Source organism: Dioscorea cayenensis, chromosome 7, assembly GCF_009730915.1.
Source record: "Dioscorea cayenensis subsp. rotundata cultivar TDr96_F1 chromosome 7, TDr96_F1_v2_PseudoChromosome.rev07_lg8_w22 25.fasta, whole genome shotgun sequence".
In the NCBI taxonomy this organism is placed as follows: Eukaryota; Viridiplantae; Streptophyta; class Magnoliopsida; order Dioscoreales; family Dioscoreaceae; genus Dioscorea; species Dioscorea cayenensis.
The window spans coordinates 1,063,056-1,090,498 of NC_052477.1; the positions used below are offsets into that span (position 1 = coordinate 1,063,056).

General features: G+C 33.9%; 7 protein-coding genes across 8 annotated transcripts; 3 read left to right on the forward strand and 4 right to left on the reverse strand.

The window, feature by feature from the left end:
- Positions 1-52: 52 nt before the first annotated feature.
- On the forward strand, positions 53-960 carry LOC120264757. The gene has a single exon (XM_039272582.1). The coding sequence runs from the start codon at positions 127-129 to the stop codon at positions 904-906; it is 780 nt and encodes a 259-aa protein (XP_039128516.1). The 5' UTR covers positions 53-126; the 3' UTR covers positions 907-960.
- A 15-nt stretch (positions 961-975) lies between these two features.
- LOC120264755 (ubiquitin-conjugating enzyme E2 32) lies at positions 976-3,601 on the reverse strand. Its single transcript, XM_039272580.1, has 5 exons — positions 3,419-3,601; positions 2,950-3,081; positions 2,653-2,737; positions 1,594-1,757; positions 976-1,509 (listed from the first exon to the last, which is right to left on the reverse strand). The coding sequence occupies exons 1-5, from the start codon at positions 3,527-3,529 to the stop codon at positions 1,099-1,101; spliced, it is 903 nt and encodes a 300-aa protein (XP_039128514.1). The 5' UTR covers positions 3,530-3,601; the 3' UTR covers positions 976-1,098.
- A 1,418-nt stretch (positions 3,602-5,019) lies between these two features.
- Positions 5,020-6,729, forward strand: LOC120264708 (DELLA protein RGL1-like). Its single transcript, XM_039272531.1, has one exon. It carries the CDS (start codon positions 5,020-5,022, stop codon positions 6,727-6,729), a length of 1,710 nt encoding a protein of 569 aa, XP_039128465.1.
- Positions 6,730-7,936: 1,207 nt separating this feature from the next.
- LOC120264800 (histone-lysine N-methyltransferase EZ3-like) lies at positions 7,937-14,791 on the forward strand. Of its 2 annotated transcripts, none has more exons than XM_039272645.1 (18): positions 7,937-8,020; positions 8,136-8,237; positions 8,323-8,627; positions 9,050-9,214; positions 10,499-10,583; positions 10,793-10,948; positions 11,055-11,102; positions 11,190-11,261; positions 11,621-11,978; positions 12,053-12,206; positions 12,781-12,931; positions 13,077-13,294; positions 13,365-13,496; positions 13,778-13,868; positions 13,942-13,989; positions 14,060-14,188; positions 14,273-14,350; positions 14,412-14,791. In XM_039272645.1, exons 1-18 carry the CDS (start codon positions 7,967-7,969, stop codon positions 14,595-14,597), a joined length of 2,532 nt encoding a protein of 843 aa, XP_039128579.1. In that variant the 5' UTR covers positions 7,937-7,966; the 3' UTR covers positions 14,598-14,791. The 2 variants fall into 2 exon arrangements, with proteins under 2 accessions (XP_039128579.1, XP_039128580.1); XM_039272646.1 differs by having other exon boundaries at positions 12,781-12,913.
- A 62-nt stretch (positions 14,792-14,853) lies between these two features.
- Positions 14,854-16,896, reverse strand: LOC120264801 (protein trichome birefringence-like 6). The gene is made up of 5 exons (XM_039272647.1): positions 16,288-16,896; positions 15,985-16,177; positions 15,709-15,899; positions 15,333-15,491; positions 14,854-15,229 (listed from the first exon to the last, which is right to left on the reverse strand). Exons 1-5 carry the CDS (start codon positions 16,827-16,829, stop codon positions 14,902-14,904), a joined length of 1,413 nt encoding a protein of 470 aa, XP_039128581.1. The 5' UTR covers positions 16,830-16,896; the 3' UTR covers positions 14,854-14,901.
- Positions 16,897-17,608: 712 nt separating this feature from the next.
- Positions 17,609-19,839, reverse strand: LOC120264339. Its single transcript, XM_039272147.1, has 2 exons — positions 19,346-19,839; positions 17,609-18,394 (listed from the first exon to the last, which is right to left on the reverse strand). Exons 1-2 carry the CDS (start codon positions 19,755-19,757, stop codon positions 17,847-17,849), a joined length of 960 nt encoding a protein of 319 aa, XP_039128081.1. The 5' UTR covers positions 19,758-19,839; the 3' UTR covers positions 17,609-17,846.
- A 1,928-nt stretch (positions 19,840-21,767) lies between these two features.
- LOC120265971 lies at positions 21,768-23,982 on the reverse strand. Its single transcript, XM_039273915.1, has 2 exons — positions 23,483-23,982; positions 21,768-22,527 (listed from the first exon to the last, which is right to left on the reverse strand). Exons 1-2 carry the CDS (start codon positions 23,892-23,894, stop codon positions 21,980-21,982), a joined length of 960 nt encoding a protein of 319 aa, XP_039129849.1. The 5' UTR covers positions 23,895-23,982; the 3' UTR covers positions 21,768-21,979.
- Positions 23,983-27,443: the final 3,461 nt, after the last annotated feature.

The window sequence follows — 27,443 nt, forward strand, 5'->3', positions numbered from 1 at the left end:
TGCAACCAATGCTTCCTGAATTCGTGCACAGCACCAGCTACCCTTCCAACCAACAAGAATATCATGTCTTTTCCCCATAAAAAGCTTCATCCATCTTTCTACTTTCCATGCTAAGAGAACTTCAAAATGATGGGATTTGCAAGCAAACAAGAAGACCAAAAGCCTTCACTCACTACCTCCATTGTCATCAAGCATGGTTTCCACAAAGTTAGCCTCACTCTGCTCTCCCTTCTCCTTCCTCTCTCCTTCCTCTTGCTTGCGAGGATCTCGTCGCCTTCTCTATCATCACCATCTATAACTCTTTGTGTAAGCTATTTTCTTCTACTATCACTGGTTGGCTTCGTTTCTTTATCGACTCTGTATCATGCGCTCACTGGGCGCATACCTCATCTGCCTCTGTGTGTCTCATGGACCATTTTGTTCATCTTTCAAGCATCAGTGAGTTTTGGTATTGAATCCAGCTTCGCAGCAGGAGTCCGTCCAATTACCGCTGTTAGCACTTGTCGTGTTCCATGGATTGCATACTCCATTTTCTTCATCGGTCTTTATGAGACGATGATGACATGGGTGAAGGCATTGGTGAAACCGGTGGCCGATGATACAATATTCATGTCTTCGGTCAATGATGTCGTCCTTGACAAAGTATTCGTTGGACTAGCATATAGTGTGCTGTGGCTGAAGTTGCTGAAGAATGAGATGGAGCCACTGGTTATGGCTGTCAGAAAGGAAGAGCTGGTCATGCATGGTGGATGGAACGGCTTGCTTCTTTGGTTGATTGGATACGCGACCACCATTGCCGGACTCATGAAGATCATCTATGGAGCTGTCTGGATCATGGAAAAGATATTGTTCTTCCAATGCAGAAATGCTGAAGACGACTCATTTTTATCATCCAATCCTGTCTAAACCTTACAAAATTCAAATGACGTTTATTGTTGTTATTATTATTATTATTATCAACATGTGAAAACAGTCTTTAAATCAAAAACCAAAACAACTGACAAATCATAAAAGTGTGCAAACAAACTTGTTACATACACATTAAATATTTTTCTCGCCCCAAGATTTTGGAGAGAATACATTCTGTCATTGGAGAATTTACAGGTCACTTGTCGCTGGGAAAATGCCATTTGTTTTCAGAATCTTCTTTAACAATAGGGCTATGATAGCGATTGTCAGACCGATCGCTGCCCGAGTCAAAAGGCGATCGGTAACAGGCGTTTGAGATTCAGCTGCTTGTCGCACACGAGGCATCCTTTGAGGACCTGCAGCTGCATTCAACTGGACTTCGGGAACGTTTGCCTGCATCCCTTGATCAGTTTCTGGATTCAGGTGTCCCTCGGCTAAAGCAGCGTCATCACGATTAAGATTTGCAGCCATTGCATTAGGAGTATCTTGTGGATCCTCGTTTACCACATTATTCATGGGGCCATTAGTTAGTTCATCAGTTGCTGAGGCCGGAAGGAGCTCAGGCACAGGCGGGGCCTTGGTAAGCATGTACTGATGAATCTACAATAATATAATTGAGTTTCAAATGAACGGTTACAACAATGAATTAGTGACAATACATTGACAGCAATGAAGCATTGTTACCTCATCGATTAAATTTTGCCGCTCTGGACTGCCATACTTTGGTGCTGCTTCACGTGATTTTATGGCAAGTTTGCGCCTTTCTTCCTTCTTGTAATCCAGCGAACCTAATGCTCCATCTGGGTTAGTTGGCATGAATGCAATCAGGGCCACCAAGGCTGTGCGCACTGCATGAGAAAAAAGGGGAATGCATTAAAAATTTGGAAACATGATAGCAGCGTACACTATACTGAAATATAGAACCCATATAGACGGCTAAGCATTCGAGATTTAATAATTTTTTGTGACTGGTTAGTTAGCCCAAGCTATAGTTCTGTCCCAAATTGCAGACATAAAAACCATACGAAACTTCCCTGTTATTATTAAAATTTTCCTAAACTTGGTACTGCATGGCACATCTTTAATATATTCATGACATATAATAAGCTCTCAAGAAACAAGAGTAAATTGCATATGCCACTGCATGCCTTGGGTATGCAAGAAAGGCACAATGTTTCATGATTTTGCGCACTCCAAAGTTTAGGGGAACAAAACTTCAGTTGTGATAAGATGATTTCACTGTTTGATACCTCACACATGCAAATGAAACAGGAAGATGCACAACATGTCAAATAATTCTGTCTGCAAATTCTAACCATCCAATTAAGTATCAAGCTCCATCAGTCATAGTTAGCCCAGAAAAGCACCTGAGAAATCAAACTCATGATCTTCCTAAAGGCACAGATGCACAACCAAATCCTTAATTTCAATAAAAGCATGGACTGTTGATCAAAAAAGAAAACTGTCGCAACAACAAAACTCAATCAATGCAAAGTTAAAAAACTTCGCAATCTAATTAATTATGACATAATTCCACCCTAGCATTCACATAAACTAGAAGTCAACATCGATGACGGAACACACATTAACCTAACTCCACCAACTAAAAAATTGACATAAGCCATAGGCAACAGACACAGATGGCATCATGAACATGACTCCCCGACACAAGAAATCATAATCAAAGCATTAAATTAAACATTTGATTTAGAAGTTGGATAGTGAAATAGATGAACAACTTACCACTCCAAGATGGTTGCCAATGCTCAGGGTGATAATTTGATATGCTTAGACATATCTTTGTCTGAGTTTCAAAACGACCATTTGGCTAAACAACATCAAAGAGAAACATTAGTTCAATGACAAATAAAATCATACATGAAAAAGGAAACTCATTTCACCACCACCACTAATCCACTTATCCACTCCAATGACTGAAAACATAGTTGGTTGGCAATAAGACAAGATGAATAAAAATTGCTCGAAAAACAAAGAAGAAGCTTTCTACCAAATAAAGTGGATTGAGAAGTAGAAAATTACAGTCAACAGCATGAATGAAGGGGGCTTGAATGGATACTCCGCAGGCAGTTGAATCCTTCCATGATAAATCCCTCCCTCAAACTCTGAATCACGGGGACCTCTGACTGCAAATTGCCATTCAAATATGTTCTCCTAAAAAAAAACATCGAGAAAATCAATCAAAACAACATATAACAATCCCAATTACCAAATAATCATTCAATTCAATTCTCACAGTTATCCACTACCCAGAATTCCATGAAATATAGCACAAAATCAAAAATCATTCACAAATCATTGAAACAACACCAAAGATTCAATTTTTTTGTTTTTTTATAATCGATGTGAACCAAATCCAACAACATAACAAGAAAAAAAAAAAAACTTGTTCTGATCTCAGAAATCCACATTAGATCCACTAAACATACGAAACAAGATTGGAACCAAATAGAAGAATGGAACTACAAATTAGGGTTAGGTTTAGGGTTACCTCAAGGGGGAGGCTCATGAAGTCATCGGAGGGATTGGTTTGCATCTCCTTCACCTCTTGGAGGATCCTCTTCACCGCCGGGTTCTTCCGGTTATACCTCTCCTCCGCCATCGCCGGAATATTCCGTTCTCAAATAATTCGTCAAAATTGTCTTAAAAATTAGCCCAAAAAAAAAAATGCTAAAAACGCAACAGGGTTCGAATTGGGGATTTATTTTCAATTAAATAACATCCAATAGTAGACTTACACGTGTATGCCCCGAATTTATCGGCCCTGTGACGCTATAAGAACACGTGGCGATATTTTATTGGTTAAGAGGCTTAAATATTTTCCTTACTTTGTTTTGACTTATTATCAAAATACTACTTTAATCAACGATGAAATGCTATATTACCAATGACCAAATAATCTATTGATGTAAATAGTATTTATGTATGTATTATTTTTTATAATAGCTTAACTGTTTATTTTGATAATAGAGTTTCTGTCAAAATTAAAAAAAAAAAAAACTATTTTAAATGGTGAGATTGTTTGAAAATTCTAATTTATCTTTTTTTTTTTTGTCGTCTTTAACTTATTAGATTGGTCAAAAATATTTGATCATTGTATGTGACTGAATTGCATCTTAATTTTGTTATTACTTATTTTAGTTTACTCACAAGTTTTATAATATGGTCACTATTTTTGTGGTTCCATTCTTTTATCTATGTATATGTTTTTATTTTATTTAATATATTTTAGATAATAAATCCTATTTCAAAAAAGAAAAAGAAAAAAAAGGGATTTAGATCCAGACAAAAAAAGGACCCATGTTTTTCACTTTTTCTTATCTTGGTGTTAATTATTTTTCATATTTATTTAATTTGTTAATTTTGCTATGAACTTTGAACATCAACCACTAAAAGAAGATTCTTGTGTAATTTTACTTAGAGTTAGAGCTAACCAAAGTGGACTTTTAAGCACTTAATCAATTCTTTAAGTAACTAATTAAAGAACTTTATTAAATAAAAGAACTTCATCATGATTTTCCATCTACTTTCCTACTTTTCATCCATTTTGTTCTTTTTTTTATACTGCAAGCTAAAGAGTTGACAGAAATATTTTATACATGTTCACATAAACTAAAGTCTAATGTATAAATTATTATTTTTTTAGATAAAATAATGTATAAATTATTACTCTAATCTTGATGCACTGCATTAATTTAATGAAGAAGTTGGCAAAATAAACACTTGTTTCTTCAATACTTTTCAGTCAATAATATATACATTGGTTTGACCAGTCTTCTTCTCAGTTCTTCATTTTCTTTAACTTTTATCTGACATTTGTAAACCATTTTCTAGTTTTAGAACAATGAAAACACAAGAGAACAACCAATATGAATCAATGAAAAACAACCATTCCTTCGATTTTATCGGCTTATTATATCATACTCTAATTGCAGTTAATCTGCAGAGGTAATTACAAATGCAACAATGTTGCAGGCCAAGCTTGGACTAATTCTCATGTCTTCATTCTCAAGCAATTATATATATATATATATATAAACATTAATCTATAAAGGTTTCATTTTAATAATATTCTTGTTTTCATTGTCTATGATGGCAAACAATGTGATGAAGATGTTTCAATCTGGTAATTGCCAAAGAATGTCCACAAATTCAGAGCTTTCTTCTGAGTGCTCTAATGGAGATTTATATGGTGATTTCTGGTCAAGTTATGGCTTCTGCCATGAAAGCCCTTCTGATAATCAAAGCTATGTTCCAGAGTTTATGGGGATTGATCATGACATGCACTTTGATATGGTTTCAGATGCATATCATCTTGTTGAGAAACCAAAGAGTGGTTTTCAAGAAGAAGATGATCCTGAGAAGTCTTTGGAGTCTGAAATTTGTGAGCTTTTGGGGCATGACAACAGTAAATCCAAGCCTGTTTCATTCCCTTACTTTGAGATCATCAATGGTGATGGTCAGCAAAGTGAGCTTCAATCTTGTTCTAATGGTGAAGAGATCACTGAACATATGGATGAAGGAAGAGGTGGTTTATCTACTGAAGAAGTTATGAAGATTGCTGCTGCACATTATATACAGTTTTCGACTGATCAAGAGGGTGAATCTTCGATTCTAATGCATTCTATGAGCTTAACTTATGCAGGATTAAATGGTAATGAGATAAAGAATGTTGAGCTTGCCGGGCTACTTCTCGCTGCAGCTGAGAAGGCGAGTAATCAACAGTATGATCGGTCGAGTAACTTGTTAAGGCAGTGCATGGCTTTGTCTTCAAGCACCGGAAATACGGTGCAGAGAGTGGTTCACTATTTTTCTGATGCATTGCAGGAAAGGATTTATCAAGAGACCGGAAGATGCTCGTTTAAAGGATCAAAGAATTCGGGTGTTCCCGGTGAGGATGTGATCAGAAGAATGCTAAGTAACCATCCAGTTCAGCTTATACTTCATCAGAAACTCCCATTTGCTCATCTCTTGGAGTGCCCTTCAATTCAGACAATCTTAGAAAGTGTTGAGCTTGTGACTAGAGTTCATGTCATTGATCTTTCAATCAAGCATGGAACTCCATGGACCCTTCTCATGCAAGCACTGGCCACAAGATCAAATCCAGTTGAGTACCTGAAGATAAGTGCAGTTGGATCATCAGAAAAAGCGATATCCGAAACAGGGAAATGGTTAAAGGACTTTGCTGAAACTCTGAATATAGTGTTAGATTTCAAGCCTGTGATAGTTCCAAATGTTAAGGAACTCAAAGAGGACATGTTCGAGATCAAAGAAGATGAAGCCATAGCTGTTTACTCGGCATTCGTTGTGAACACAATGGTTGTGAAGCCGGATAATTTGGAGAACCTCTTAAGAGTGATCAGAAGGTTGAAGCCATGCATAATGACCGTTTTCGATGTCGAAGCTAATCATAATTCTCCAAACTTCATCACAAGGTTTACTGAATCATTGTTTTACTTCAGTGCATTCTTTGATTGCATTGACAGTTGCATGGATGAAGATGATCCTTATAGGATGCATTTAGAAGGAAACGATTTTTCGCAAGGGATTAGGAGCATTGTGGCAACTGAAGGAGAAGAGAGGGTTGTGAGACATGTTGGAATTGGAGTTTGGAGATCATTCTTTGCAAGATTTGGAATGGTGGAAGTGGAACACAGTGAGTGGTCAAAGTATCAAGCTAATCTTCTTGTTAAGCAGTTACCTCAAGGGATTTCCTGCAATTATGGAAGGAATGGCAAGTCTTTAGTTATCAAGTGGAAAGGAACCCCTCTGCATTTTATTTCTGCTTGGAGATTCAATTGAATGTTCTGTATTTTTTTGTTTTTCTGCTGAATTTCATGGACTATGAATTAATTCATGATTTTAGCTCATGAAGCAAATGGTCAGTGATTGAGTTTAAAGAGTTTATCTCCTTTAAGATTCAATTGAGTATTTTCTTTTTCCTGCTGCATTTGATTAAGGCATGAATTCATGATTTTTGGATCATGAATTTGAAAAGATTACTGATTAAATTTGCAGTTTTATCATTGAGATTATGAGAAAAATTGCTGCAATCTTGAAAGGAATGTCATCAAATCTCTAATTTCTTGATTGGAGAGTTTTTGTTTTTCTTTTGAATTTGATGAACTACTAATTCATGGTTTTGAATTAGTAATTACTGAAAGAAATTGGTCCAAATGGTTTTAATTCATGTTCTTGTTTATGCAGAAAACACGCATTTGAAGATGTTTATTTCTAACAAAAGTATTTGGGGTTATTTAAGTGGTTTTGAGTTTGAACCTTTATATATATCTAAATACATAATGTCTACTTTTTATAATAATATTTTCTGTAACTCACTCAAAATAATTTAGATTCAAATGACTTCTATAAAACCGGTAGATAAAAAAAATGATCTACTGTGTTTCTCTCAATCTTTTTTAAATATAGTGAATAAATCACATATTTATTAAATAAAAAAAAAAGAGTAAACATATCAGGGAACAAACAGAGAATTGAAACAAAAAGAAAATGACAGAAACTACTACAAATTAGCGGGAGTTATTAGTGGTGAAACACACCTCTAAAACAACCAACAAAGAAAAGTTAAAAAGACAACTGAGAAAGTGAAGTCCACCGTCTGGCATCCGAGGCTTTCTCAAGCTGACGAGTGAAACGATCACTTCGGGGCAATATGGGTTGCCCTGGTGTGATTTTCCAGTATAGCGCATTGGACAAGAGTAAAATAAAAAAATTAAATAATGTAAAAATATAAAAAATAAAATATTTCTTAGTCGAGAAAAAAAATAATTGCTGTTAAAAAGACATCATGCAAAAGTGACCGAAAAAGAAACCGATTGCGAAAGTACACAAATCATCGGACGGTTGTAGAAATGCCACGTCATCTCACTCTTCTCTTACTCTTCTGGGTAACAAAATCAACCTCGATTTTAGGTCCAATTAAAAAGTACAATAAAACAAGAAAACCAGAAATCCAAAAAATAATAAAAAAAAAATCTGAGTTTTTTTTTCTTTAATAAGAAATCTAAAAAGCTCCCTCATGCTCTCCTCCTCCTCCTCCGGGGCCGCAGATCTCAGTTCCATGCGATCCAAGGTTTGGTTTTTCCTTTGATTTTTCAAACCCTAGTTCTCGTCTGAGATCATTATGGAGTTTTCACCCCAAATCTCGTGTTTTTTCACTGATTTTTTCATTGTTCTTTTGGATTCAGAGACCAGATGGAGATCATTCTAAAGATGCCATCCATGGCATCTCCTCGAAGATATCTCAGGTCAAGAAGGAAACCCAGGCCTCCAGATTGATCTTCATTAGAGTAATTCTCCCCCAAAACGCCTCTTTGTGGGCATTTTTTTATTGAAAAACAGGGTAAAGTTCCAATTTTTAATTGGTTTTTATAGGAAAGAGTTGAGAAGAATCGGATGGAGTTGGAGGAGCATTCTAAATCAATGTTTGAGTTGGCGAAGGGTAGGGGTTCGGATGGATCGGAGCATGGAAACTTGCTCTCTGTGAGGATGGGGAGCCCTCTGGGCAAGTTTGGGGTCTTGGACTCTTGGGAGAGAGAGGGTGTCAACGTTCAAGATGAGAATTTGTCATCAGGCACAGTAGTGTTTGGGAGCAATGGAGGGAAGTGTGTTGTTCGCCTTATTAGGCTTCCTTTTGTCGAGAAGATTCCTCCTTATACTACATGGATGTTCTTGGATAGGTATGAGCATTTTTTTAACTGTTTTTCTTTTTGGGAAAGTTTTGTTTCTTATTTATAATCTAAGCTCTCATTGTGATCATTCCTTAATTCACAAAGTGTGGTCAAAATTCAGTTTGAGAAGAATGTAATGCAGTATTGGTCCTTGCATTTATTTAATCAAAACATAGTTTTGATTCTTGTTGAAGGATGAGAGGATTGAGAATTTCATTCCTTATATTGGACCATTGGTCATGCTTTTGATTATTGCATGTTTGCAAGCATCTTTCCATGTTGATATATGAACTAAATTTTGTTCATGCACTTATAGATATATGGCATGAGACAATGTAATTTTGTATTTGAAATGCACAACTATGAGCTATAGAAATATTACTCTTATTGTTCACTTATATTCACCCTAAGTTTTTTTTCCTTTTTGTTAGAAATCAAAGAATGGCTGAAGATCAGTCAGTGGTTGGGAGGAGACAGATTTATTATGATGATAAATATGGTAGTGAAACATTGATCTGTAGTGATAGTGAAGAAGAAATTATCGAGCCTGAGGAAGAGAAGCATAAGTTTTCTAAAGGAGAAGATGAGATAATCTGGTAAGTGTAGATAATTATAGCAATTCATATATCAATAATTCAATGCAACGGTGCTTGCTTCTTTAATTGTATTCCAAGTTCTTTTGTGTTGTTCCTTTTATTATGTCTAGGTGTAATATCTCTGTGATATTTCCTTTTCATTGAATTACGTCAATTTCTTTCACCAGTTGAATAGAGAAAATCTCCTCTTTTACAGTTTTACCTTACTGGTAAAAATTATAAAGCTGTTTTCTAATTTATTTCTATCTTTATTATCCACTTTTGTTTAGCATTGTCCTGTTGATAGTTGGTTTAACATTGAATAAAATGTATTATGATTTGAAATATTAGATTAGCATCAAATCACTATACAAAACCAGCACATACAATTGAATCATTGATCCAATAACAAGACCTCAAGCGTGCAATCATTCATAGAAAAAAAAAATTATAAAGGTTCATTTGCTTTCAAGTTGGTGATGATTTTTCCACAAAGTTTTTAAGGTAGAAAACCTCCAATATATAATCCACGCCAAAGCTGAGCAGATCCTTGCACTCAAAACCCTAATACTCTGTTTCTCCTTTTTTTTTTTCCTTTCTTAATTTTTAGATTTTTTTTAACAGTGGCAGCTAGGTTTGGGAACCCCAATAGCTAATACTCACACACACATCTTTCTTTATAAGCATCACATTCTTACCTAGTGTCATCATTAATCAACTCCTTATACAAGCATGGTCAAAATGTGTCAGTTTTAATGATATCATCAACCCCACTTAATGATTCATCAAGTGGGGATGTTCTAGAATTTGAGTTACAATAAATTGAGGTTCTATTGGCCTGATCTCATCATAGCTGTCAATCATTACCTAGATTCATGGGGTTCTTTTATTCAATCATGCTCTCAAGCATGTTTAAAAATAGATATGTATAAATGGTTGTAAAAGGATAATGTAGTAGTATAAAATGTCAACAATAACATGTAAGTGATTAGTTTCTAGGGCACAAAATATCTAACACTCCCCCCATAACCTTTGGGTTAAATTATCTATAATAAATTTAGCAAATGTATGTTAAAATCCAATAATTTTTTTTCTATTTCATAATTTCCCCATAAAAAAGAATGTATTGGGTATGTCTGAACTTGTTTTTCCATGCTTTAATTTTAATTATTTGCTGACTAATGATCAAGAACCATGAAAGTGCCAACTCTGTTTGTGATGTGCATTTGCTAAAGAGCTTGTTATCAAATTTTACTTTTTCTTTAGTTTTTGATTACGGCTGGATTGTCTTCCTAATTGTTTCAGGAAAGTTCTTCAGGAGCATGGTGTAAACCCTCAAGCACTGAATGTTCTCTCTCAGTCTATTTATGTAAACCCATCAGAAATCGAGGTATTAAAGAACATATGAATTCCGAATATCCTGTTTATATATTTGACTTTGGTTTGGAAGCAGGCTTTCTTTGTTGTTTCAGATCAGTTTTTGCATTAAGTCTTCCATGACACATTTTTCACTTTTGGTTAAACCTATCTAGGATCTTCTTATCTTAATTGGACATCATACATTTTATTTCTTCTTATTATGATTGTTATTTTTTACAGAAAAGGTATGAAACGCTTATGAAGAAAAATCAGGACAAAGGCAAGAGAAATACTGATTCTTCTGCCGAACTGGAGTCTGATGGGAAACTATTTCTTGACAAGACTCTTAGTTCAGCTTTGGATTCTTTTGATACTATCTTTTGTCGGCGTTGTTTGGTAGGTTTCAGTCATCATAAGCTCACTTTATACAGAAGCCGTTATCCTTAAATTAATTTAATTTAGTGCAGGTAGCTTTACTGATCATAAATTGCTGGTATAACAGGTTTTTGACTGTCGCCTACATGGCTGTCCACAAAATTTAATCCTTCCTGTGAGTCATATGACTTTTGAAGACTGTTGGGTTTTGATAATTTCAAAAAGTGTTTTATGGTATAATATAGAGATTTGTGATTTACAGAATGAAAAATTGTCTTCGGTATTTGAACCAGAGGAATTAAGAACGCCATGCGGAGATAACTGCTACCTTAAGGTATGATGGCTTGGATTTATAATATATATATACATGCGCATATATATTATACAGTATGTTTACATATTTCATGAGAGGCACTCACTGAAATTGTATTATCCTGTGAGATAAGATTTGCAAGGTTAATTTAAATGCCAAGTTGTTACATTGCACTGTTGACAATAGAGTCAATTGATATGCTCAATCCATTTGGCCTAAATCGAGCATTTTTCTCATTTTTGTTGTGTAATCCTCCTGTGTTTATCTCGATGCTAAAGAGCTTATATGAACAATAGTTGGTATTAATTTGAGCAGATCATGAATGATCCCAATCTTTTTTAGTGCTAGTAATTCTGACTTGCTTTTCAGCCTTTCCTCAGAGAATAGCTGATGCTGAAGGTCTGTCTCATGGCATCTCAAACACTGGCAACCCGAATGAGATTGAATCTATGAATTTGATGGAGAAACTTGATACTACACGGTTAGATTCAGAGGATTCAACTCCTGATGATGATAGTAAGGACTCGACAGAACCTGAAGGAATGTCCATTGATGGAATCACTACCACTCTGCAATTTGCTCGGCGAAATAAAGCTAAGAGAAAAGTTTCGAAGAATGAAAATACGGCAGCAGAGAACAGCCAGTCTACTGTTGAAAAATGTGTTGGTACTATTGATAAAAAGCAGAAGATACTATCTGGGGAAGATACTTTTAAGAATGCTGATTCTGGAGACACAGGTTGTGAATCAATGGGTATTTGTTAACTTAAGAAGAAATATGTCTATGAATCAACTGACCATTCTCTTTGACAGATAATTTCCCCAATAAAACCTTGGACAGTGTAATGGAATATGATAGGATGGAGAAAATTTCATCCAGTTCTGACCTGGGACAAACTTCCCAAAATTGGAATGCTCTTGAGAAAGATCTTTACTTAAAGGGTGTAGAAATATTTGGGAAGAACAGGTATGAAATCACTCAACCTTATTTATCTTTTGCGAGTTTAATTGTAGTAAAATAAATTTCACGGACCACTTGCTAACAAATTTTAAGTTTAGTGGTGAAATAAACCAAGAAAATAATGATAGTCACAGCAACATTATAAGTTATCTTGATGAACCTAGTTTTTGTACTGTCACCTCAATGAGCAGTGGTGAAGTTTCAATTCATTGGAAATGTATTGAAATCTAATGGCAAGAATTATTTCACCTTTGTATAGAAAATTTGTAATCCACCAAAAGTAATGAAAAACATTCTTATTGAAGTAAGGTATTATACTGTATATGCACTTTTTGAGTCTTCAGAATTGGAGAAAGCATGTGTTATCTCTAATGAATAATAAAGGTAATCATCACATCAATGCTCTCTGGATTTCATGCAGAATCACAGATTGATATCAACTGCATGTGTAATTGGTGTTTTGACTTTCAAATACCCAGCATTCATGTTTATAGCATGTGCTTCTTTTGTATTGTGCTTGCACTTTGTTAAGATCTCAAACTTTATTTTATGTACTTAAGATGTTTATATATTCATGTAGTTGTCTTATCGCGAGAAATTTACTTTCGGGTCTGAAGACTTGTGCGGAGGTATCAAATTATATGTTTGAAGACAAGGGTGCCATACCAAGCAGGCCATTATTCTCAAATTCGACCATGGAAGACAGTGAGAAGGTTGATGGTGATTATCTGGTGTGTCTTAAGCATTCCTTTGTAATGAGTAATCACAGTAAAATTATGCACTAGCTGAAATAATTTTTATTTAAATTGACCACATATTAGATCATCCTAGCCAATCTGATGTTTTTCCTTTTTTTTTTTTAAATTTTTTTTTCAGGAACAGGAGATGCCTAGAACTCGTATATGGCGGCGGAGGGGCAAAGCAAGAAAGCTAAAGTATACCTGGAAATCTGCGGGACACCCATCTGTGCGCAAAAGAATTGCTGATGGAAAGCAGGAGCTCTGCACGCAATATAATCCATGCGGTTGCCTGCAAATGTGTGGGAAACAATGCCCTTGTATGCAGGATGGAACATGCTGCGAGAAGTACTGTGGGTATGTGGTAAACTATTGGTTAGTACTGCCGTGAAACATTAATTGAACACTCAATTATCATTTTTTTTAGGTGCTCAAAAAGCTGCAAGAACCGGTTCAGAGGATGTCACTGTGCCAAGAGTCAATGTAGAAGCCGACAGTGCCCTTGTTTTGCAGCTGGCCGTGAATGTGATCCAGACGTCTGTCGAAATTGTTGGGTCAGGTAACTGGTTGTGGTCATTTCTAATTTTTCTTCTGGATATATGCAATAATAACAGTACAACATGCATGTAACTATATTTTATAACATAATTCAAGGATTATATTTGGAACTCTGCATTTTTTGTCATCGAAGTTATTGAAATTGTTATCGCTAAGTTGATAATCAAAACAATATATGAACATAGTGCATAATAGAAATCTGTCAAGCAGGATAATACATTGTTACTAGAAAGCAGTAAAATCTTGGATTTTTTAAGTAACTAAAAACAAAACATGTTGCAGCTGTGGAGATGGCTCATTAGGCGAACCTCCAGCAAGAGGAGATGGTTACCAATGTGGCAACATGAAACTTCTTTTGAAGCAACAACAAAGAGTGAGACACTCTCTAATTGCAGTATTATTATGTGTTCTTTCAGTATAATTTTTATAATCAAACGTTTCTGCAGATATTGTTGGGGAGGTCTGATGTTGCTGGATGGGGAGCCTTCATAAAGGTTAATGTTAATCTCTTTTAAACATTATTGCATGCCATGAAGAATTAAATTAATTGCAATTTGATTACAGAACCCAGTTAATAAGAATGATTATCTTGGAGAATACACTGGAGAATTAATTTCACATAAAGAAGCCGACAAGCGTGGGAAGATATATGACCGTGCGAATTCATCCTTCCTTTTTGATCTGAATGATCAGGTGACCATGTTTTAATGATCTTGATGATGCTTGAAAGGATTTATTTTATTATTACTTTTTCTAACATAAACTTTTCGTATGCAGTATGTTCTTGATGCTTATCGTAAGGGTGACAAGCTGAAATTCGCAAATCATTCGTCAAACCCCAATTGTTATGCTAAGGTTAAAAAAAAAAACAGTTATTGCAAGTGAGTTTTATCATGTCTGATACGCGAATTTGCAGGTCATGCTTGTGGCGGGAGATCATCGGGTTGGAATTTTTGCTAAAGAACACATTGAAGCCAGTGAAGAACTTTTCTATGATTATCGTTACGGACCAGACCAAGCACCTGCATGGGCGCGAAAACCAGAGGGATCGAAAAAAGATGATCCATCAGTCTCTCATGGTAGAGCTCAGAAGGTTGCTTGAAACCAAATAAAGTGCCACCTTTCCTGTGATGTGAATATTATTGAGGGGAATAATTTTGGTTGAATAAAATCCACATTCCATGTAATATATGCATTGTTCTATAAATTAAGAAAGAATTAGTTTGTACTTTTCATTTATGTATGATCAGGCAAACTCAATTCGTAAGTTTGAATAAAGTGGGAAGTTTATGTTTATTTGTTCTAGTGCTTTTGTTGCAAAAACAGATATCTGTAAATAAAGAAGACAAATTTAAGAATTATAATTCAAAACTTACATTAAAAAAATTGCAATGGAAGAGTACAAGTTAGCTTGTAAGAGTTTGTTTCTGTTGAGAAAGCAAATGAAAATACAAGAGTTCATTCCATGTATCAGGAACTCCAGGAAGACACCAATGGCTGCAATCCTGAATGATTGATCGAAATCCTTTGCCGGCCTTTCGCCCATATATTGAGGGATGACCATCTATTCTAAGTCCTGATAAATTGGTGATGTTCAAAATAGTCACCGGAGTTCTCATTTGCTTTACAACGTCCTCTACGATCTTGTTTTTCTCCGGTGATGCCCGATTAGTTGTGTCGTTTAAAGGGTGAGTGCTCTCTTGGCAATGCCCCCCGGAATTCCATTCACCACCCCTGTTTTACATAGAGATGTCATTCACAAAGATCAAAATGAACTTTTGAGTATAAACCAAAGAACAAAAGTGCACTCTGTAAACAAGGGATGAAAAGAACCAACTTGAAATGAGATGGTGATGAACTTCGGAAAAAAACTCGGGTTTTGGCTCGATTGACATGCCGATCAACCCATGAAGCCCAAGTCATCATAGCTTTCCGAAAGGCAGTAGAAGCATCAAGACGGGGATGAACCATATCGCCTTCTTGGTAGTAATTCACTCTAATAAGAGCATGATTATCAAAATTTTATCCATATGAACTTTAAAACTGTAAAGAGTATCATGAAGCATTAGATAACTGATACTGTTTGGCAATGGAAACAAGTTCCCTGCAGTAACCATATTCTTGAAGAAATGTGCCTGAGTTTAATTGCATATGAAAAAGTATTGCACTACTAAGAAAACGAAATCCATAAAAGTTCGATTAAAAGCACACACCCGGCTTTAGTCTTGTAATGTGACCACCAATGGGCAGTATTGAAGACCAAGATATCAGCTCCTCTCCATCTAGAAGAACTCCTATCGATTGTATCGATTCGCAATGTTTTTGATCTCTTATGCCCAATTCTTGCCTTACTCTCATGCACCAAGAAGTGAGTTACATAGTACTCAACACTACAAGAGTAGTCCTACAACAACCATTCCAAGCATGATCGCTAATCAACACATTGCCAAAAAACACATTTGAATTCCATCAATTCAAGCTAATCATACCGGAAATTTAAAGTTATAATTTCCTCTTCCTTTTGTGATTCTTCGACCACGAGCCTCGAAAACCCGATTAGGATTTCTAATGGCTCCTCTCAACATACATAGCATGGATTCCCACTGGTTTCTATTAATTGAATCACCAACAAAAACCAGTCTTTTTCCTCTAATCAGCTCAAGCATTTTCACAGGATTAAATCTGAACAATCATGCAGCAAAATACACACAATATCCAACATTCAATCAAACTAACAAATTTGCAAAGACAAAAATGATAAATTTAAAGCACAAAAGCAGAATTGAATTCACCTTGGGATGTTACATCCATTTGGCTGCCACCTCCACTTCAAATACTCCCTATCCAATCTACCATTTGCCTCACAACTAAAACCTCCATCAATGAATGGACAAGAATCATTTGTATACAAAGGATACTTTGAATCATAAACCCATTTTCCATCAGAAACATCACAAGTGCTTCCAACCTCCTTTTCTCCATTCTTATCAACAATCAAAGCTGCCTCCTTTCTAGAAGAATGCACAGAACTCTCATTCTTCAGTGAATAATTCAGAGGGATTTCAGGGGTTGGATTCAGATGGGCAGTGACCAAGATTGGATTTTGAGCAGTGGCATCAAAGAGAATATCTTTGGAGAAAGCAAAGGGCTGAGCTTTCAAGGTTTGGAGGCCATTAATGGAGTGAATGGTGTTGGTGTAAGAGGAGGATGATGATGATAAAGGGGTGAGGAACCAAAAGGAGAAGATGAAGAAGAAGAGAAGGGAGGAGGAGATGGTGAAGGACAAGAAGAGGAGCTTGGAAGGCTTGATGGAGAAACTCCTCTGCCTCTCCATGGATTTTCTTTGAGGTCATGAAGAAGAAGCAGGTGATCTTGTGATGTTGAGTAGTGATTTCAGGGAAGTGGAGGAAAGTGGTTTTGGTTTATTTTTTCCATTTTCACTTGAACTTCCCAAAATGCCACTCTCTCTTCTTTGACAATTATTTATCTCTTTTCTTTTTCTTTTTTTTTAATATATATATATATATATAATCTTTTATTTAGTTAAAAAGGGAGTTTTTTTGGAGTTCTCAACTGAAATTTTATTTCATTTTATTTATATTCTCCAAAAAAAAAAAAGGATTTTTATGTCTAAATATATATTTATGATTTTTTTGACATCTTGAGTTATGGTTATTATAAGATAAGTTTATATCTTATTTGAAGTTAAAATTTTTTTTTTAAGGTTTAAAAAGAAAAAATTTTACAGAGGGTTTATTTGTGATTTTGAAGATTTATGGAGTAATGTATATATTTGTTAGTATGTTGTTATTTTGAATTCTTGATAAGATCTTAATTTGAACTTTGTTAATTTTTTAAACTACTTGCAAGTATATATTTCAATAATTACTCTTTAATTAAAATTAAGACGAGTTGAAAAAAAAAAATTTCCTTTTACTTTTAAGCGTGGTAATAAAGAATAATAAATATTACTTACAATGAAAAAATTTGCATATACAGCCTTATAAAAGTGGATATTATACATGTAAATCTTCATTAATTAATGCATCGATTACACAGGGGTATATATGTAAATTTCCTACAGAAACAGTCAAAGAAAGAAACATTGTTAAAGGATCACATGAATACAGTGCCAACCAAATGCTATTCTCAAAACAAGACACTGATTCCAGTCTGTAATAACAATACAATATAAATATCTAGAGCTGTCACTTGAATTACACTCAAAAGGGATTCCTTCAGTCTTCTTCTTTGAATCAAAGCATAAATTTCACATTTCAATCTACATTCTGAATCACTAATCAAGTAAAAGATGTGAATTGTTTAAATAATTTTACAACAAACATTTCATTTAGATTGAGTTCAGAGGAGTGAAATTCGCCTCTGATATCAAATGAGAGCTCTTTCTGCCGATGACATGGTTAAGATATACCTTACTATCCTTCACTGTTGCCGACGTAAAAATGTGGTGGAATGGACCAATGTATCTTCCTGTGGTAATAGCGGTATTCCATTCGTCTGTGCTTTCGACTAATTTAGTAAATAGAGTACCAGCGACAACTAGTTTTGTCGGCGAGAGAAGCTCCAAACCATCTCCCATGAATATAGAACCATTCACATTAACCATTGTCACATTTTCCGTCGCAATGTCAACCTTGAATAGATGACCACTTGCTGTATGCATAACAAGAAGAAAACCATTCGGATGGTATATAATACCATTGAGACCGTCAAAGTTGTAGTACCATTCCTTCCTTTGGACAAACACATCGCTTTGTATTATAGATAACAGTTCACCGTTCGATCCTATTTTCCATATCTTATTTGCCTTGGCGTCGGTGATATATGCATTCCCGTCTTCATCCACAGCAACATCATTAGCAGCTGATTTTTCACCACCTGCATGATGCATTGTGCATAAGATAGTTCTGTATATACTGAACGAGAAAAACAACAGCATTTTGATAACTTTATAAAGATCTTCAATCACATAATACGAATGCATGAATTTTTTCTTTTCCGGATATATAATGGCTTAAATTAACACAGACAAGAAATACGAGAGCTTTCACTTCAAATCAAAGCACTTGAACCTTCAAAGGGAACATATTGAGAGAACAAATCATATAAAAGTGACAAAGAAGAACCCAGGTGCATGCAATTATCTTAAGAAGCTTTAATAGAGTACGAAATAGCTTCTTTTCATCAAAATTAGCTTTTTTAAAGGTGTCTTCTAAGATCAAGTTCATTCAATACAATTTCACTCACAAAATTTAACTTCTTGCACACCAAAGGCCTGTTTTAACACCAAAATTATGAAGTCAAGAACAAAAGAACCAAGTTATAAAAGAAATGACTTTCTGTAACAACACAATAACTGAAGATTTTCACTTAAGATTCAATATATATATATACACACAACTTAGACATGCATGTATTCATTGTGGCTTAATTAGTATTCTTGATAGAAACTTCAATACAATAGTAAATTGCAAAACAAATTCAATTGTTTTGATATACATACATATATATGCATGAAAATTGGAATCTAACATGAGAATATATACAAAGAAATTGAAAACTATATAAAAAAAGAAGAAGATAAAAAGCTCATTTGGGACTCAAAACACAAAAGCTTTGCTATGCGAGTATCATAAACCACACAATTTGAAGGTGAAATCTCAAAATTCAAAAATACGAATCAACACCATTTCCAATCACAGTCAATAAATGCATCAAATTGTTCTTCTTGTTTCCTCAATATATCAAACATTGAAAATCACTTCAAAACAATTGAAATTTCTAAAATTCAAGGCGTTTTAAAGCGAAAAGGGGGGGAAAAAATGGGACCTTTGCTGGCGAGCTGGATGAGAAACCTCCGTTCCCACGAGCGGAGATCGTAGGCGGCGACACCGCTGTAGGTTAATCCGAGCACATCGGCGTACACGACGAGAAGCCGGTTGCGCCGCCGGTCAATGGCGATCCCCATAGACCAGTTTCCCGCCACGTCAGCATCCGAAACCACCGTCTTCTCCTCCAGCTCTGAACCGGTGCCGATGATGATCTCGCCGATGGTTCCGGAGGTGGAGGTGGAGACGAGGAAGCGGTCGGCGAAGGCATCCCACTTAGCGCACTCGTGGAACCAACCACCACTGCTGTACCTGTAGCCACTGGCAGAGCGCTCAAGGGAGAATAGTAGGGCGATGGGGATGGCGGTGAGGAGGAGGAGGAGCGCCGCCGTGCGGCCGCAGCGCCGAGACATTGGATCGAGGAGGCGAAACTTGTGCGCTCGGATGAGAAGAGAACGAGGGTTTTTCAAGGTTGTCAGACGGCCCCGGGTCAACGCCGGGCATTGACCCGGAAAAATATAAAGTCAAAGGTCGATAAAATATTTAAAAATATAATATAATATTTAATAATTATAAAAATATAATATGATCTCTATTTTTTAATATATAAAAAAAACATAATTAATTAATTTGTTATTTAAAATTTTAATTTCATATACAACCGTCAAAAATTTTTAAAAAATAAAAAATAAAAAACTATCATCAGTATCTCTCAGGACTCACAAAAGATTTTTAAAAATTAAAAATTTAAAAAATAAAAACGGGGACAATAAGTGAGGATTTTAGCCAGTTTATTTTTTTTGTGTGATTATTATTATTTTTTTTCTGTGTTTGTCTTGTTTTATTGTATTTTTTAATAAATAAAGTTATGATTTATTCATTTTATTTTTAAATAAAAAAACAGAGCCTACAATTTTAATAATCTTTTGTCTTTTACTGAGAAAAGCAGTTGCATGCTTATCCCTTGTAAATACTTCTCTGTTGCTCTTGATATCTATGGAGATCAATCAGAGGTCACACTTAATGCTCACTAAAGAACTGTTAAGTAGATTCATCATCTTGCATGTGTTCAAATTAGTGAAGTGCATTCATTTGGCATGCTCTTTACAAAGTATGAACAATGGGTAACTACATATTTATTATATGAGTGCCACAACCTTCAATCCATGCATTTCTTTTATTTCATAATTCCCAAACAACAAACATTGTACTGTTAAACTTAGCTGGGAAAATTTGAATTGGTGTTTTTCCACATTGAATCATATCAATTGCCAGTTCAATTGTGTTAGAATTTGATATTAGACAGAATTTATCTAGAAATATATTTTTTTTTAATTAAATAAGTGGATAAATCATACTTTTATTCAAACAACATAAACAAGTACAGAAAAAAAAACTAAAAACTGAGAAAAAAAATAAAAAAAGAAAAAAAAAAATGATAATCCTCATCCAATTAAATTAGAAAGACATCTCCAGCAGTGATGCATTTCCCAGGAAAACATAGTGGATCGAACAAAAACACTTGAAACAAAAAAAAAAAAATTTCATAGCTGGAATACGAAGAAAGCCAGGCATAAAATTCTTGTTGACAAGTCACTCCAAGTATTCAAACCACTCACAACAACTAAGACACACTATAACCACATTTCTTGGTATCCACATCAAATTAATAACTGAAAAACCTCAACTCTTATAACCACATATCTTAAAACAAGGCAAGAACAAAGCATTCAAGCCATTAAAGAGAAGTTCAATACTCATAGTAACACACAGATGATGATTTCCCATTACATTACTAAATTATAGGCTGCTACACAGTTTATATTTGTAGAACATCTTTACTCATTATGTAATGTATTCATTGTGGCATTGTTTTTATAATGAGAAGCAGGTTATTCTCTGATTTTTATTTTTTTCATGCAATTTCCTTTTGGGGAAACATCTGCAATCATGATTTACTTATAATGTTATGTATAAATTTTTTAACTTGTCCAAACGTAGTAAAGTAATTAATTCATTTGAGTTGAATCTTCAGAAATCAATAATCATAAGCAGCAGGATAAAAGATTTTTAACAATTTAACAAGAAAGCTGTTTTAGAATAATGTCAAGAGAAATGCTCACCTTTTAAGAGAGAATTTTCTTTCCTTTAGGTGTTATATGCTCCACAAAAAGGGTTTTTATGCCTATATATACTTATATGATTTTTTTTGACATCTTGAGCAATGGTTATTACAAAATAAGTTTATATTTTAATAATTATATATAATTATTATAATCATATGTGCTCCAATTTGAAGTTAAAAAAATATATATATATATATTGAAAGTTTAGAAAGACTTACAAAAGTGGATATTATACAGCAGGAGTCAAAGAATGAAACATTGTTAAAGGATTACATGAATGCAGTCCCAACCAGATCATATGCTCAAAAAAAAGACACTGATTCCAGACTAATAGCAATACAATATAAAGATCTAGAAATGTCACTTGAATTACACTCAAGGGATTCCTTTAAATCTTCTTCTTTGAATCAAAGCATAAATTTAACAACATTTCAATCTACATTCAGAATCACTGAGCAATCAAGCAAAAGAAGTGAATTGCTCCAATGATTTTACAACAAACATTTCATTTAGATTGAGTTCAGAGGAGTGAAATTAGCCTCTGCAATCAAATGAGAGCTCTTTCTGCTGATGATATGGTTAAGATAAACCTTACCATCCTTCACTGTTGCTGATGATACAATGCGGTGTAACAGACCAATGTATCTTGCTGTGGTAAAAGCAGTGTTCCATTCGTCTGTGCTTTCAACTAATTTAGTAAATAGACTACCGGCGACAACTAGTTTTGTCGGCGAGAGAAGCTCCAAACCGTCCCCCATAAACAGAGAGCCCTTTACATTAACCACTGTCACATTTTCCGTTGCAATGTCAACCTTGAACAAATGGCCAGTTGCCGTATGTATCACGAGAAGATAACCATTCGGATGGTATACAATTCCATTAAGACCGACAAAGTTGTAGAACCATTCCTTCCTTTGGACAAACACATCACTTCGTATAACTGATAACAATTCGCCGTTCAATCCTACTTTCCATATCTTATTTGCCTTCGCATCGGTGATATATGCATTCCCGTCTTCATCCACAGCAACATCATCAGCAAATGATTTTTCACCACCTGCATCATGCATTGTGCATAAGATAGTTCTGTAATACACTGAAGAAGAAAAACAACAGCATTTTGATAACTTTATAAAGATCTTCTTCAATCACAAAATGCAAATGCATGGATTTTTCTCTTTCAGATAAATACTGGCTTAACAGAATGAAGACAAGAAATATGATAACTTTCACTCCAAATCAAAGCACATGAGCCTACATATGGAACACTTTGAGACAGCAAATCATAAAAAAGACATAAAGAAGAACCCTGGTACATGTAATTATCTTAAGAAGCTTTAACAGAGTGAGAAGTAGCTCCTTTTCATCAAAATTAGCTATTTAAAGCTGTCTTTTAAGATCAAGTTCATTCAATACAATTTCACTCACAAAATTTAACTTCTTGCACACAAAAAGCATGTTTTGACACCAAAATTATGAAGTCAAGAACATAAGAACCTAATTATAAAAGCAATTACTTTCTATAACAATACACTAACTGAAGATTTTCACTTAAGATTCAATATCTATATATATATATATAGAACTTAGACATGCTTGTATTCATTGTGGCTTAATTAGAAGTCTTGATAGAAACTTCAATACAAGAGTAAATTGCAAAACAAATTCAATTCTTTGATATATGTATATACATATGCATGAAAATTGAAATCTAGCATGATAATATATACAAAGAAATTGAAAACTATATAAAAATAGAAGAAGAAAAAAAGCTCATTTGGGACTCAAACACAAAAGCTTTGCTATGTGAGTGTCATAAACCACACAATTTGAAGGTGCAATCTCAAAATTCAAAAATAAGAATCAATACCATTTCCAATCACAATCAATAAATGCATCAAATTGTTCTTCTAGTTTCTTCAATATATCAAACATTGAAAATCACTTGAAAACAATTGAAATTTCTAAAATTCAAGGCGTTTTAAAGAGAAAAGGGGGAAAAAAAAAGGAACCTTTGCCGGCGAGCTGGATGAGAAACCTCCGTTCCCACGAGCGGAGATCGTAGGCGGCGACGCCGCCGTAGGTTAAGCCGAGCACGTCGGCGTACACGACGAGAAGCCGGTTGCGCCGCCGGTCAATGGCGATCCCCAAAGACCAGTTTCCCGCCACGTCAACATCCGAAACAACCGTCTTCTCCTCCAGCTCTGAACCGGCGCCGATGGTGATCTCGCCGATGGTTCCGGAGGTGAAGGTGGAGACGAGGAAGCGATCAGCGGAAGCATCCCACTTAGCGCACTCGTGGAACCAACCACCACCGCTGTACTTGTAGCCGCTGGCAGAGCGTTCAATGGAGAAAATTAGGGCGATGGGGATGGCGGTGAGGAGGAGGAGGAGCGCCGCCGTGCGGCCGCAGCGCCGGGACATTGGATTGAGGAGGCGAAGTTCGGCGCTTGGAGGAGAAGAGAACGAGGCTTTTTGAGCTCTTTTCTGGCGGTTGATTGGGTAGGTGAGAATTTTGGGTGACTTTTTATCGTCTCTTTAATTAATTAATTAATTAATTTTTTTTTTTGTAATTTATATATTAAAAGAAGTAAGAGGTAGGTGAAATTTGGTTTGGAAAACAATTTAATATATATCATATCATATCATTTTTTTTAAAATTGAAATTATTTTCTTTCCTCCATTTATTTTTGTCATTAAAATTCAAATCTCATGAAATCCACTACAATGTTATACAGTATCATAAACAGTAAAAATATATAATATTTATATAAATAAATAATTTTTAGATAATAATTAAAAAACAATAATCTAGAGACTTAGTTTGATTACTTTTTGCTATATATATATATATATGAATTATTATTTAGAAATGTCTCTATATTTGAAATCTATAGATATCTATAGTAGTCATTGGATCGATACGATTATTTATGAATAATATTAAAACATTATTAAATAACTTTACATAATGAGAGATGATCCCACGGTATAGAATCGAGATATAGTCTGTCCTCACATGTTTGATTGTCTAAAATTAGTAATTTTTAGAATAAATAATAGGAAAACTTTTGGAGTAATTATCAACTTATTCCCCAACAACTATGATGATCATCTTCATTAATCATAAAAACAGGATTAAGCTTGATAACTAAGTAGCCCTGATCACTTAATATCTAAATTATTTTTAAATATTTTTAGAGGTAATTTCACGGTTCAAATGTACTTAAAATACACAAAAAAAAAGAAAAAGAAAATTCCACAATTTTTTTTTAAAAAATATCACATCCAATCAAACATGCATGCATCTGTTTTCACACTCATATATACATAAATATATAGCTTTTCTTTTGTAAGCAAAAAGTCCAAAATAGCCCTAAACCTAGACCTTGATCTAGAGCCTATAGAGACAGAGGTAGTAGAGAGTTTGGCATGATATAATAATAATAATATTAACAAATAAATAAATAAATAAATAAATAAAATTTTAAATAATAAATGAAGTGCAGAGAAGAGATGTGGAGCAGGTGTACACACGCAGGGTGAGTAGTCTCTTTCTTCAGTTGTCTTCTTCTTCTTCACATGTACCATTCATGCTCACTGCTTCTCCACTTGAAACCCTAACCCTAACCCTAACCCTAACCCTAAAATATATTGATAAAGAAATTTTTGTAGTGCATTATTCATATATGGGTTTACTAAACCAAAAACAAAAACTAATTTATATAAATCATCATCCAAGATTCCAAGTTGAAATCTAATAAATATAATTTATAAAACTACAAAACAAATGTGTTCAATAATATGCTATTTATGTATGGCTTGTATTCTTTCAAAAAATAAATAATTACTAATATATCTTCTTTTATAAAGTTATGTTTATTTATATATTTTTATGAGATATTTTTATTTGTTTACATATTTTTTTTTATGGTTAATACTTATTAAAATAATAAATTGTTTTTTAATCTTAAAATAAATAAAATATCACAGAACATTATTAAAAATATTTTTGGAGATTTGTGTATGTTATTTAAATAAATAATATAGTTAATTTGTAGACTGATATAAACAAGCAAATAAGAAAGATTTGAGAGGTTATATACATGAGTAAATATTATTTTTATAAAAATATATAAATATTTTTTTAAATATATCTATATGAACCACTCATTTATCTCGTCTCTCTCCATAGTAACATAGTTATACTTTTGACGTAGTTAAGTGTATATATTGTTAGCCATTGATGGAAACTCCCACAAGCTTTAATTAATGGCAGAGTGCGGACCCACCGAGTTTAAATACCAAGTCTGTCACATGGATGCTCACTTTAATCTATTTATTATTATTATTATTATTATTATTATTATTATTATTGCAATCGCATCTTATTTACTAACAACTATTTTGTCTATTTATACAAAATCTTTATATTAAATCTTCGTTTTGAACATTGAATCCTGAAACTCATATTACATCTTATATCCTAACAACCTTTTGATTTATCAGTACTGAATATTTAGGTATAAGAGTTGAGCTACATATAGAATTATGAGGTCAAATGAATTTTAAAAATGTTTATTATATATATATGAAAAATTGTTAGATTTTTCCCATTAAATTAAATTATTAGGGTCAATATACAATTTTGAAAAAGCTTTTAAAAAAAACATGTGAGTTGTTATATAAATTTTAAAAATTTTAAAACACCTGTAATTTAATACCTATATTTTTGGTTTTGTATTTTTATTTTTTATAATAACTTTAGAAAATATAAAACTAAAACCACATTTTTTTTTTATTCTTTTCATTTTCAATGTTTTGTCAAATCTCACGAAGCAACATCATAACCTTAGTTTTTTTTTTTAATTAAAAATTAAAATTTTAAGGCAATATTTTTCTTCTCACTTTTCAAACTACATTAAAAAAAATCTGTTTTTTTTAAATCAGTTTTAATTTCTAATTATTTAAAATAATTTTTAAATATGAATTTTTAATGAATTTCTTTTGGTTTATTTTGATATTTGTATTATATATATATATTTAATATCTATAATTTTTTTTATTATAAGTAATAATATTATATTTATAAGTAGACCAACGAAAAAATTTATTTGGCTCAACCACCGCTTAAGTAAAATATTTATTTTTTTTAAATATGACCTAAGATCGAATCCTAAAATCCATATAAATTGATGGTACATATGTGTTAAAATATTAATTTTACATTTGTATATATTTTGGATGCATTTATCATCTATAAATAAAAATATAAATTTAAAAACAAAAGAAAAAATTGCACCCTATGTTTATTCATGTACTAAAACCAAAAAAATATGATCATGCACAAAAATAATACTCCGTAAATGTGTGTCCATCACGACCAGGATTTTTAAGTACTAATTTAAGTACAAATTAGTAGTACTGCCTTCTTCTCTCTTTTAACGTTTTAAAAAAACTTAAACTATTTATTTTTATAAAATCAAAATAAACGAAGAAAAATCCAAATAAATAAATAATTAATTAATTAAAAAGGGTTTCAAATGGGTGCGATCATGAAACCCAAAGCTGGTTGTCTCCCACCGTAGAACTCGCACAGTTCCACGGTTCAAGTTCCAGTGCACCCGCGGAATATTCTAAGCTAAAAAAACCCTCCAAGTCCCGAGGCAACGGGCCCCACCACATCAATATAATATTCTGCTGTAACACTTTAAACTCCATTGTACCCCAGGAGCACTACAACACTCCCTGAGTGGTGGGTCCCAACACACACGCGCGCCTCTCCAGGCCTTTATCGACTGACACGTGTCAATACGTCATGTCATCTTTAATGATGATGGGACGGCTATAAATACGGGCACCCCCTAGCCTAAAAAAATGCTTTATTTATTTACATGTAGACCCTCGGATAAATTTTTAATTATTTTTTTTAAAAAAACCTTTTTAAAGACCAAGTCAAATCAACCCAGTCAA